This window comes from Sminthopsis crassicaudata, chromosome 2, assembly GCF_048593235.1.
Source record: "Sminthopsis crassicaudata isolate SCR6 chromosome 2, ASM4859323v1, whole genome shotgun sequence".
NCBI lineage: Eukaryota > Metazoa > Chordata > Mammalia > Dasyuromorphia > Dasyuridae > Sminthopsis > Sminthopsis crassicaudata.
Window position 1 is genome coordinate 251,054,081 of NC_133618.1, and position 14,065 is coordinate 251,068,145.

The following is a 14,065-nucleotide window of genomic DNA, read 5'->3' on the forward strand; positions in this document are numbered from 1 at the left end:
TCCTCAGGGGCTGGGGGTTTTCTTTCCAATACTACACAGCTCTTGAGTCCTTATCAATGTGCTTCCTGTTATTTTTATGAGTTGGTTATCAGGCAGCCAGGCTTAATTGACTTTTAGAGAAGGGGTATTTTACTATAGTGATATGAATAGTTGATATAGACACTCCTCCGCAACCCAGGCAGTACCATATTTCCTATAAGTACATAAAAGTGTCTGGGGAAAGAAGAGTCGAGGTTAAGCATATATGGCAAACTCAGAGCTTCTTAAATCCATTTACTGGAGTCCTTAGATTTTCCCTTTAGGTATAAGTAGCTTTTTTCATGAGCTTTTTGTAGAATCCTGAATTCTTGACTCCAATGCAAACAACGCAATCCATGTATTTGCAGATGCTTCTAGGATAAAGACAGGAAACTGGCAAGTACTCTAGTGGGTTTTGAACTAGTTTCCTTATTTTAAACAGGTCTCACTTGAATGGGACAATGTTTGTTCTGCTGCTCATCCAATGACTTTCTAGGAATTTCTGCACTTAAGTCTAAAGTGTTTAATTGATAATATGAGAAGCAGCTTCATTTGATAAATATATCAGGGCCAAATGAGGTGATTGATACCATCTTTACATATAAACTATTTCATCTGATCCTCACAAAGTTTTGTGCTATTATTATTTCCATTTTGCAGATGAGGTAACTGTGATTAAAAGAGATAAAGTGATTTTATATTTTCAAACTATTATTCAGTCTATTAATTAGTTTGCAAATTATTGGGGTCATGTATTTAGACAAGGACCACTCCTCTCTTTTCACAAATGAGGGAACAAAAAGGTGCAGAAAAGTTTAGGTGACTTGGCTAAGACCATAGGTGGTTCTACTGATAAGGTAAAATGGTGTACAGAGCCCCAAGTATTTCAACTAAATCTTAACTAAAGAGCAAGTTATTCCACTTTTAACTGGGAACCAATTATACCTCCAAATGCCCAAGCATGTATATGTCACAAACTCTAAAACCAGAATAACCTTAACAATTATCAGGCTGACTTGCTCCATCCCCTCATTTAAGGCACCTAAGGAAACTACAGCCCAAACAGGGTAAATGATTTGTGGTCATCCTTGTGAATATCTAGAATGAATTCACTGGGAAGCAACTGACAGGCATGAGCCTCTAGATGAGATATGCTAAAGAGCATCTCTTAAAGCAAAACATAAATAAGGTAAAGAACTAAAACCATGGTCAAATATTCTAGAATTATGGAATCAAAGAATATTAGCATGGAAATGAACTTTACAAATCATCTATTCCAACTCCTTCCCAGAATTTTTACCAGCAATTTTTGGGACAAGAAACATGAAATATGCCCAGAATAAAGGGAACTGTAGTGGCAGCCCTAGGATACCATTATGTTGCTGCTAAGAGTGAAACATCAATTAGTAATTTCCCATTTTAACTATTCTTGTTAATTAGGTGCTAAAGCTCAATTTCTAAGCTGTTGAGAAACTAATCTTTGTTAAAACTCTCTAAAGCTGTCATCCTGGGGAAAAGCCCCCATAACCCTTCCCTGGTTACAGCTCTTTCCTTTTTCCTTCAATAGAAGGGGAAATTAAGGCTTGTGAGGTGAGGTTAATTTGTCCAAAGCTGTATTGCCAATATACGGTGGAGCCAGGACTCTCACAACTTCTAGTCCAGAATTCCTTCCTCCAAATCACACCTGTTTCTCTATGTAGTCATAGCTATATTCTTCTTCCCCCAAGTTTTAAAAACGAATATACAAAGTATATTTATTTTTTCACGATATATACAGTAATAACATGGGATAATTATCTAGTTCTCTTTTAAATAAGCTAGCTGAGAAGATTGCTGCACTTTAGAATTTTTATTTTTGGCACATAAAGGAGGCATCTTGTTTAACAGTGTGTACTTCCAGTTACCATATTGTATTCATTTAATTTTGAACAATTGTTCAATGATAGGTTTAATATCCTCAATGGATATTTTATAGTTTCTAGCATATGACAAAGTTTTCCATTTTGATTTTGAATTGTAGCAACCAGACAGTTCTCAAAGGCACAAATTATTTTCTCCTCTCCATTTTAGCTGACTTTCTAGTCATTAATATGTGAAATAAGGACAAACACAATGGTTGCAAGAATTCTTTTGGCATCAGAAATTATAAAGGGGAAGCTGGATGGTCCAGTGGATAGAACACTGGCCCCAGAGTTAGTAGGAACTGAATTCAAATCCAGCCTCTGACACTTAACATTTACTAGCTGTGTACCCTGGGCAAGCCACTTAACCACAACAGCCTTGCAAAAAACAAAAACAAACAAAAAAGGAAGACAGTAATAGAAATTATAGCCACGGATTTATCAACAATTTTAGCTGATTATTTACATATTTCCCCACCTCCTGGGAAAACAGATCTGTTCTAACCAACTATCATCAATAGGAATTTGTATTTTCTTAGGCGAGTAGGAAAAAATTGGTTGCTGAGAAAGGTCTCTCTTCCTGCTTTTTGGGAACAAAAGGTCAGGAGCCAAGAAAGAAGAGAGAGGTAAGATAGGAAGGGAAGACCAGTAAAAGTTTAGTGAGATCCAGACAAATTTATGACTTTTTAAAAAAACAGCACTAATTACATGGATCTTTGTTTTCTGGATAGCTGTAGATATTTCCCTCCAACTATGAAGATTCAATATATCCATGTTTCCACTACTCCTGCCTCTGTGCTCCTATCTTTCATACAATGTTCCTATGTTATCCAATGTGCTGGGTCCCTTTCTTATTTATTTATTTATATATATATTTTTGACACCACAAAGATACCAGTGGAATACAAGTATTATCTGCCATTCCTTGTTCTTGCCACATGAAAATCCAAATTTTTCACACTTGTACATTTCTTTGGTGACATTTTTTACTTTAGTTCTTTCAAGTACTTCCTTATCTATTGCATATTACAGCACATTCAACACCAACTATGAGCTGCTACACTGCTGTAAGAGTGATACTAATTTTCAATTATTTGGAAAACATAAGATTCCATGACTTGCAAAACTACACATCACTGACAGAACATTAGTTTTAAAAAGATACACTTCTCTCCTACCGCCCCCTCCCAGAAATCTGAAGCCATTATAGGAACTTTGAAATTTTCCAAGGATAATCTCACCCATTTCACACTTCCCATTTATGTCTGGGACCATATGCATTACTGGCCCAACATGTACATATTTATGTAAACAGATACCTTTACTAATCAGCAACCGATAAAAGTTATCTCTCCACCACATCAAAATCTGGACAAATTATTTTCACTGAATAAGTATATTTCTCTTTTCTGGTGCGAAGAATAATGAAATACAAAAATCCTTGTAACAAAAAGAATGTCAAGCAAAACAAATTCTTGAAGTTAAGAAAAAGTCTCATTCTGCCTTCTGGATCCAACACCTCTCTGTCAGGTCACAGTTAACATGCTTCATCATTCTAAGTAATGTGGTCTTTCAAATTTTTTTGTTTTCACAATAGTTTTCCTTATTTCACTCTTCATCAGTTCAGAGATTTTCCTAGGTTTCTCTGAAGTAATCCCTTTAGTCATTTTACAACACAATTGTATTCCACTAGATTCATAAGCCATAATTTGTTTAGTCATTTCCCAACTGATGGCACACTTTAATTTCTGATTCTTTGCCACCACAATATCAACATTTTCTTTTTTGGGGGTCAACTTTGCCAATTTGATGAGTGTGAGATATAATCTCAGTTACTTTAATTTGTATTTCTATAATTAGTAGTTATCTGGAATACTTTGTATGGTATAGATAGCTTGGATTTCTTCCTTAGAAAGCTGTCTATTCATATTCTTTAATCATTTAACAATTGAGGAAGTGTTACTATTATTTTAAAAAATCTTAATTGGTTCTTATAGATCTCTGAAATGTGATACTACAAAGAAAGGTTGGGTAATTATGGCCCTTGTTCTTATTCAGGAGAATATAGTTTTTTAGGGCTTGATACAATAAAGACATCTAAAAACTGAAGCTTTTGGAGGATTTCATCATCTTTATGGAATCAATCTTAATTTTGACTTAATAATTGAATCTGTGCTGTTATTTCCTCCAATACAGTGTTCACTTTTGGTGAACATTTCTACCTATTTTATACCTGCCTGAGTAGAGGACCAATGAACCAGAATTTCTTTGTTATCATGTGTTTCAAGGAATCTTACATAATTTTGATATATGCATAGGAGATGCTTTGTTGAAAAAAAGGTTTAAGGTAGCATTCTGTTTTATAGTTTCCTTCTAGGAACTATCAACTTTAAAAAAAATATAGTCAATGGGATCTTCTTTCATTGTGGACATTTATGAAGTCTGATACAAAGGAACTGCTAAATAACAAGTATCTTCACAGAAGAATTATACTAGGGAGCAGGGTGTAGCAAAAAAGAACACTGGACTAGAAAACAATACCTGAGTTTCAGTTCTTGGCAAGTTACTATCTTTCTGAGCAGGTTTCTTACTAATTTTTTAATAAGGTCTCTATTCAGGGAATTGGATTAGATCATCTCTAAAGTCTTTTTAATATTAAGATTCTATGATTTTATATGTTGAGATACCTGAAGAGGCACCTTTTGAAAGACTCATAATTTTAAAAAATTATTATAAATTTTTTTTCTTGTTTAGAGCTTAAAGTTTGGAGTTCAATTAGCCCTGGAGCTTGGTAATTTGATTCTCGATAACTGTACAATATATTCAGTGAAATCTTCATCTAAAGATGATCTTACCCACCTATTTTTATTCTAGGTAATAAGTAGCATCAGAGAAATAGTGAAAGCCTGACTTTAAGCATATACACAGTTTTAATCCTCTAAGTAAGAGAAATAATTATAAATGTTTCTGCAATCCAGTTTTACACTATATGAAATTAAACTTGGATAGAATGCTTCAGTTTTATTTTTGTACATAATTAGGTAGTAAAGACTAGTTAAAATTTTAAGACTTCAAGATTCTAAAATAGCTAAGTTATGAAGAAGGTAATAAAATAACCACAAAAATCCATTCTACGAAGCTTCTCAACTTCTCTATATAGCCATTAAATTTTTTTAACCAGTTACTAAATTTGTTTTATTTTGAGGACTTCTATTGAATATTTTTGTAATGTTTTATGTGAATTTCTTTTTAATTACTAGCAATCTGGATATAGAAACAATAAAAGGAGACATTCACAAGGGATATATAAAATTACTTATCGCAAAAATATCTATATTTAGATTATTAACTCCAAATTTATAAGCATTTTGATATATATTCTCCCCCAAAAGGCATATACAAATGCTCTAATACCAAAATCTGGGAGAAAAATAGAATGTTATAGTAGGGAGAGCATTGGCTCTGGAGCCAGAGAATTTGGGTTCAAATCCTATTTCTGAAGTTTCCCAACTGTCTGACTTTGGGCAGGTCACTTCATTTCCCTGGGCCTTGGTTTCTTCATGAATAGAATGAGATAGTGGGACTAATCCTTTTTGGATTTACAATCTGGTTATGCTTCCAGTGGTTACTTACAGAGAGAATTTTGCTTTAAGAATTTTCTTAAGGAAAAAAAAAAGTGGCTTTTAAAAAAATAATTGACTCTTACACAATAAAACTGCAAATTTTAATTGATGAAGGTAGAATGATACCTAGGATAAATAAAAGCCAATGGACTTGATTAAGAGGTGATTGTTTTCTCATCCCTAGCTTGCAAAACTGTTCAACAATCATTCTTTTATTCCAATCTCTGATAAAAAGATGTGCCTTCTCCTTGTCAAGGCAATCCCCAGCATAGGTGACTTTAATGCTATTCTCTCATTTCCGTTTTGGCATATTGCCCCCCCTAATTATTTCTTTCCTAGACAACCCCCCCATTTTATCTTCAGTCTTTATCTCCTGGTTCTTCTCCTGCTGCCTACAAATAGCCTGGGTTCCTTCATCCAGGCCTGCAGCTCTCTTCTCAAGGGCCATCATCTCTCCTTGGGCAGGTAGGTGGTAGTGGAAACAGTGCCAGACTCAGGAAAAGCTGGGCTCAAATTCTGTCTCTGATGCATATAAGGCAGCACAATCCTGAGAAAGTCATTAACCTCTCTGTGCCTCAGTTTCCTCATCTGTAAAATGAGGGAGATGCACTTGATGACAATTAAGGGCCCTTTCTCACTTACAACCATACTTCTTGGCCACCATTTCCTTCACTCTTCAACCCTCTGCAATGTAGTTTCTGACTTCAATCCAATGAGACTGTTTTCAAGTTGCTAATGATTTCTGAATTGCTAGATCTGGTGGTTGTTTCTCAATCTTTCTCTTTCTCTTTGCAACATTTCACTCTGCTGACCACCTTTTCCTCTCAGCTTTCTCTTGGTTTTCCCTCCCTAGAATTCTATTCTGGATAACTTCCATATCTTGCCCTTTTCTGTGGGTGCACCCTGAGGTTCTGTCCTAGTTCCTCTTCACTTTTTATACTATTTTAGCGACTTCATCAGCTCTCAGGAGTTTAATTAGCAACTCTATGCAGATGACTCCCAGATCCAAATATCTAGTTTGGTCTCTCTTCTGGTGTCTCTAGAGGCAGAAGAACTTCAGTTCAAAACCCAATTTTGACAGAGTGTTTGTGTGGTATTGACAAGTCAGTTCACTTCTATGGGCTTTGGTTTTCTTGTCTGTAAAAGCAGGGGACTGGTCTCTTCAGAGTTCAGATAAATGATCCTATGAGTTCACCTCGCCAGTTTCCAGTTGGATGGATTTTCTCTAAGCACCTCAAATTCAGCTCAAATTTTGTATTGTATTTGTATTGTATTTACAAAATACAGCTTATTAACTTTCTCCATAAACATTCCTCTTGTAACTTCATTATCTTTGTTGATGGCATCAAATCACAGAGGTTCACAACTCTGGAGTCATTTTTGGGTCCTCATTCTCCCCTACTTCACATATCCAATCAGCTGCTAAGTTTCCTTTAGTCTATTTCATGATAGTTCTTGAAGCAACCCCTTTCCCTCTATTAAAATGGCCATCAATACAGTCAGGCTTTCACTTACCTCTTGACAGGAGCATTATAGAAGCTTTCCTAATGGTCTTTCTGCCTCATCTCTCCCTCCAATAATCCCCCTCCACATAAAGAATTTTCCTACAACAAAAGCCTAGCTCCGTCATTCCACTTCTCAAATTCCAATGCCTATTTCTAGAGTCAAAAGTGGACAAACTCATTTGGCTTTCTTTTAAAGCCTTTCACAACATGATTTTAAATCATTTTCCTAGCCTTATAAATGGGCTCTTGTGCAGTTCTTCATACAACACTCCATCTCCAGACTCTATGCCTTGGAACACTTTGTTCACACTTGTAATGTACTCCTTCTAGATTTTATCTTCTAAAATTTCTAGTATCCTTAAAAACTGAATTCATCTTCTAAAGAAATATAAAAAACATCAAAGACAAACACAAAAAAGAATTTTTAAAAAATGCTTGTTTCAAAGAAAATGAAGAAGTCTATAAAATTTTAGCTCCTTGGTTATTTTTAAATCATCTTGGCATAATAAAAATGAAATCTTTATCTAGGAGATAAAATTTTTGTTAGGAGAATAAGAACTTAGATGATTCATTCATTTACTAATGGCATAACTACAATGATCAATTCTAGACTAAAAGTTGAGCATCAAATTAATAAAAGTTATATACTCAATGCCTAGTTTACTTTATTAATAAGTTTAGTACACTTGCTATTTTCATATCTTAAAAACTAGGATGAGAACTTTGAGGAATGGTAGTTATTATTTAAACCTCTAAAGTAGTATCAATATGAGCCATGTATCACTGTGAGTAAACCATATTTTGAAAAAAGTCCAAGTATAATAAGTATTTTCAGATTTCTCTAATATTCTCTCAGAATAAATGATTTAATTAATATAAATCTTTCAGGATACATTGCAAATCGACTACAACCTTAAATATATACATAATTACTCAGAGTTTTTCTATACACAAAGCATCATTTTACTATGGAGATCAAATAATTTTGCATAATGCAAAAATGATCTTAAAAATATATTTATTAAACACAATGCAATGATAGTTTTCCTGCTGCTTCACACTTTGCTAATGCAGTCTTTGTACCAGCCACAAGGGCTGACAATGATTTTATATATAGGTATGTTTGAAAAAGTTTTAAAACTTAAACTTTTTTAAGGCCCTTGTTATTACAGTTAGGATTGATTTGTTTTCTAGAAATTACTTTCCTACACCATATCAGAAGATCTACTAAGATCAATGAACAAGCACTTTTATGTTGTTTGTCTTTGCATGATAGGGCCAGAAAAATCACTAAGCAGTTACTTGTGTTTCATTCTGGTTAAGAAACTTAAAATTTTACAATCAAGAGGCTTATCTATTAGTTGTGCTAAAAAACAAACTACAAAGAGCATCAGAATTGGCTCTAAGAGTGTGGTATAAATCCATCATCTTATAATCATTTATTTGCCAAAGAACTTTCTCTCCTTTCCTCCCCCATTTAAAGAAAGTCACTAACATTTAGAAAATGCTATTGTAAAAAGGGTCAATTATTTTCATCTTCGAGGATTCAAAGGTCAAGGCCCACTTTTTGCAAGAAGACTTTTTCTTGTACTCTTGAATCTTGGTGCCTTCCCTCTGAGACTTTCTCCAATCTATCCTGTACAGCACATATCTTGATTGTACTTTGTTATTTGCATCATTACCTTACCCATTAGATTGGGTTCCTCAAGATCAGGGGCTTTTTCTGTATGTTTTCTTCATAAGCTTAGTACTTAGCACAGTGCCTAGCTGACAAATAATTAGCATTATAATTCTTGTTGGCCTGATCTGATATAGAGCTTTCTTGCCTACTAAAAAAAGCATCAAATGACACACTTGATAAAGATCTCAGTAAATAACTAATTGGGCAGAACTAGTTACACATAGCTACACCAAGATAAATTTTTTTTTTTAATATAAAGAACTTCAGTTTACTTTCTTCAAGAGTTAAACATGTGCATTCATACATGTTATATTTTCAAGCAAAAAATGTAAATAACTACTTAAAAAACTTAGATTTTTTATTAATTTAATATAAATTTAGGAATTTAACAAAAAATTTATAAGAGGCTTCTGAAAGCCCTCTTTAAAAAAAACCAACAAAACTGAAATTAATTTATTTTCAAGGAAGCATCTTTAGGTAGTCTTGACTGGAGGGGTTTGAATTAATGTTCATTGCTTGGAGTAGAACTTCTCCAAGTAAGCATTATTTCAAATATACGCTATTTTCCGAAGACAAAACAGCAGTCAAGGTCATGAAAACAATTCATAAAATTTGAAAAAAAATGCTCTTGATTGGTCTATTTAAAAAAAAAAAAATCTCGGCAACAGGACCCGATCTGCAAACACTACAGTTTTTCAACGTGAGATATGCATCTGCCCAAGCATCTTCCCTCACGGTAAAAGGGGTCAGAAGATGCTGCCAGGAAATGAAGGTAAGACACCAGCACCGGAGTAGTGGCCCAACACTTGTTTTAGGGGAGAAAGCATAAACTGGGAAGGGAGTAAAAGAAAAAGCAGAAGCCTGTTCACACTACGAAAAAAAAAAAGTAATCTACATACTGTCATGTGCGTTTCCTGAGACGGAAGAGAATCACCAAGAAAGGTAAGTAAGTTAGATGCAGGAGGGAGTCTTCGGAAGGAGTTGTGGGGAGCGGAGTGCTCCGGGCGAGGGGCAGAGCTTAGCAGCAGCATCCTGGGGGCCAGAGACCCCAAAAAGTGGGGCTCCGTGGTATCCCCATCTCTCCCAGCATCCTCCCGAGCTCCCCAGCACGGCCCCTCAGCAGACGACGCCGGAGTGGGTGGGGAGGGTGAAGAGACGCTCCCCGCCCCCACCTGCCCGCAGGACTCTCACCTTTGCCGCTGGACCTCCAAGGTGAAGCCAGTGCTCGTCTGCGTGGGGCTGAGGAGCCCCTGCGGAGTTGAGGGAACACCCTTGCCCCCTAGCCCGGACATGCCCGCGGCGGCGGCGGCCCCACCAGCGGCGACTGGGGGCGCGGTGAGCGGGGCGGGCGAGCCCAGCTGACCCCCGAGCAGCAGCAGCTGAGGCAGGAAGACGCCGCCTCGGGCACCCGGGGGCTCGGCTTCGCCGCGGGCCGGCGGCAGGGGACTGTCCTTGGGCAGCTGCAAGAGCAGGGCCGGGGCTGGGGGAGGCCCGTTGGGGGCCCCGGGACGGGACGGCCCGACGGCGGAGGGAGGCAGCGGGTGGCCGCCCGGGGACTCCCCTGCCGCCGCCGCCTGTCCGGACGAGCTCTCATCTTGAATCTGCGGCGGGGGCTTCTCGCCACTAGGGAAGTGGCTGGGGGGCCGGCCATCCAACGAGATGTTGTTAAGGAAAAAGAGGGCGGCCTGTCGGCGCCGGGGGTCGCCCCGCTTCCTCAGCTGCGGTGGGTGGCGTGGCGCGGGGTGCTCCCTGGGGGTCGGCGGGGTCGATGGAGGCTTGGAGGACGAGCCAGTGCCCGTGGCGGCGGCGGCCGAGGCAGAGGCGGCTGAAGAAGAGCCACCCGCCGCGGCCGCAGCCATTCTCTAAATGAGCCGCAGCGGCCCCAGCCGGCCAGAGTGGCCCGGTCGGGAACGCGCACGCCCATCGCCCATTGGCCAAGGCGCGTGGGCATGCAAATAAGAGGATGTTCTGAGGCAATCTATTGGGCATCCTGGCCCGGGGGGCGGGCCAAACCTTTCTCCAGGGAATGCTCCTCTGGGTCCTAGAGGCTATTGATCTTGAGTCTTGAGGGAGCGGCTGGGCTGGCCGCCCGTCCCCCCCCCCCGGGGATAGCTCCGCGGCCAAGTAGCTGGGCGGGATGGGAGGGCGCCAAGACGCCCTGCACCTCCGGCGTAGCGCGTTTGACTCCAGGCCTGGGGAGGGGTGCGGGCACCGGCGGTCGCGGCTGATGCTCTGCCCTTGCGGGAAAGGGGAGCTCACTTCCTAGGCTGCAGGTGGGATAGCCCTTTGTTGTTGAGGCCGGGAAGGAGCGGGTCTGCTCTGCCCATTCCTTTCTTTGCGTCCCCGCTCTGGGCTCTCCCAGCCGGGCTACTGGTCCGAAGTGGAGCCGGCCTGAAGAGGGGGAAGGGACCTAGCGCTTCCTCGTGTGCTTAGAGAAGACAAAGGGACTGCCGCACACTAATTACACTGGGGTTGTTTCTTTTTTTAATTAATATTGTTATTCATTAGCGATGATGATGTTACTGAGGTATCACGGTTCTCCGTGGGAGTTTCATTATTGAATGTAGAGAGCGCCTTCTTAACGGCAGAGGGGCAGTCCCAAAGATAAATGAGTGGGCCAGAGGGACACTAGGGGGCGGTGGCCAGAGCTCTGAGCCGGAAGCCCTGAGTTCAAGTCCTCGCACCTTGTGGTGAGAATCCAACAGGAAAATATTACTAAGTGCCCGGCATGGCGGAGGTGCTTCATGATAACGAACAAGTGCAGACAGATGTGTGCACACACACAACTGGAATTAAACAAATAACCACAGTCGGGCCCAGGGATACCGCCCAGAGACTGCTGTCACTCAGCACAGCCTTCGAGAGAGGCCCACTAATACAACGTGTACACGCGCGTGTACTTGTATGTACAGACATGCGCACTCATGCGCACACACACCGACATGGGAGAACGAGAATAAGAACGCACAACCATGTTCTCGTGAGATATTTCATATCTTTAAATATATAAATATATATGAAGGGGAGAATATGCACACACAAACACATGTGTCTACATATATATTCTTCTAAATGACTGAAGAAGAGAATACACAGATATATAACATAATTTTAAACGTGTATATAATTTAAAATTTAATTCATTCCTTATCAATTAGATTATCAAAGTAGATATTTAAATTATAGTTATATAACTATATAAAATTATGTAATATAATAATATATGATTATATTTCTTCTTTATACAGTTAATTTAGAACTGGGATCAGAACCCATACCTTAGAACCTGAGTCCATGTGTAGAGGCTCCTTATAATTTGGAAGGGACAGGAAGAGCTCCTACTGGGATACTCGTGGATAACTGAGAGTTGATTATATTTCTATTTCTGAAGGTTTTTGGTTAGAAAGAATAATAGTAAGGTTACAACCTGGTATCTCCAGTTGAGGTGCAGATCAGTGTTGCTTGTGAATGGTCAGAATTGTCCTTGCATAGGATGAATGTTCCAAGGGACAAGCTGCTTCCTGTTTTTCCCTACTCCTTCTTACTCTCCTCTCCAATTATTTTATTTATTTATTTTTGCTGAGGCAATTGGGGTTAAGTGACTTGCCCAGGGTAATAGTCTGAGGCCAGATTTGAACTAAGGTCCTTCTGTCCTTGGCTGTTGCTCTATCCACTGTGCCATCTAGCTACCCCCACCCCAATTATTTTAGACAAAAAGATAGCATCAATAATCCATGATAATTATTTGTATACAGGCATGGATTGTCACTATAGTCATAGTAGTTTATATAGACACACAATATGTTTCAATCAGTGCATCTACAAATATTTACTACTAATAATATCTAGCATTTACATAATGTTGCAAATTTTGGGAAAGTGCCTTTTTATCTCCTTTATAGATGAAAAACTGATGAAGATAGAGGCTTAAATGACTTGCCTGAGCTCACACAGCTAGTAAATGTCTGAAGCTACATTTGAACTCAGAGCTTGATTCCTACTTCAGTAATCTATCCTTTCATCACCTAGTGGCGTCACATACTAAGCACCCGGCATTCGCCAGGTGCTGGGAGTCCAGGAACAAAAGTGAAATAGCCCTCATCCTTGAGAAACATGATCTGTCCAGAGAAGATAGTATGTACGTATGTGGGAATTTTCAAAATTCGCTACAAGTAGGTATAAGTTAATTTCAAGGGAGGAAGGACATTAGCAGCAGAGTACTTCATGGAGAAGGCAGGGCTTACAGTGAGTTAAAGGAAACTAGCAAGGGATTCTAAAAAGCAGAGGTGAGGAGAAAGGGAATTCCAGGCCTAGTGGGCAACCAATAAAAAGGCTTGGGGATGGGAATCAGAGTTCCTTGCATGAAAAATAATAAGAACTCCAGTTTAGTTAGACTGTGGTTTGTGTGAAAGAGAATAATGTGAGGACAGCCAGATGGTGCAGTGGATAAAGTACTGACCCTGGAGACAGGAAGAGCTGAATTCAAGTATCTGACTTCAAACACACTTGCTAGCTGTGGGACCCTGGGAAGGAAAGAAGGAAGGAAGGAAGAAAAGAAAGAAAGAAAGAAAGGAGGAAGGTAAGGAAAGAAGGAAGGGAAAGAGGAGAGAAAGGAGGGAGGAAGAAAGAAAGGAAGAAAAAAGGGAGGGATGTAGAAAGGGAGGGAGGGAGGAAGAAAGGGAAGGAGGGAGAAAAGAAGGGAGGGAGGGAGGGAGAGAGGAAGGAAATAAGAGAGTAATATGCAGTAACCAAATGGAAGAGTTTGTATTTGCTCCTAGGTTGAATAGGGAACCATCAGAGTTTACTAAGTAGGTGGACAAATCATAGATTTGGATCTGGAAGGGACCTTAGAGACCAATAGCATTGTAAGACCTGTACTTTAGGAAATCACTTTAGCACAAGTGGGGAGAGACTTAAGGCAGGAAGATGATTAGGGGATCTATTGTTAAACTTAATATGGGAAAATTCATCTTTATATGGACCTTTAGATGACCTGGGTTCTAATTCATAATTTCTTAACCTTTTTTTTTTAATATTATAGATCCAGTTATAAACTCAAAACAGTGTTTTAAAATTGACAAAATAAAATGTATAGGATCATAAAGGAAACCAATTATCAGAGTACATCAAACATATTTTCAAAATATATTAAATATATAGTATCAAAATATATTTAAAAAATAAGTTCACATACCTCATGAAAACCCTTATTCTACTTCTTCTATGTTCCCCACGAACTTGGCAATGTGACATTGGGTTTCTTTTTTTAAGGACCTCATTTTTCTCACATATAAAATGAGGGGATTGGGCCAGATGATCTCTGCCTGTTGCTTTCTG

General features: G+C 39.0%; 1 protein-coding gene across 2 annotated transcripts in view; it reads right to left on the reverse strand.

Moving 5' to 3' along the window:
- The window catches only part of CABLES2 (Cdk5 and Abl enzyme substrate 2), a 32,468-nt gene extending 21,802 nt beyond the window's left edge, over nucleotides 1-10,666 (reverse strand). For both annotated transcript variants that reach the window (XM_074288778.1, XM_074288777.1), the window contains exon 1: nucleotides 9,920-10,666. In XM_074288778.1, coding sequence (XP_074144879.1) covers nucleotides 9,920-10,587 — 668 coding nt within the window. In that variant the 5' untranslated portion in view covers nucleotides 10,588-10,666. The remainder of the gene's footprint in view (nucleotides 1-9,919) is intronic.
- Nucleotides 10,667-14,065: the final 3,399 nt, after the last annotated feature.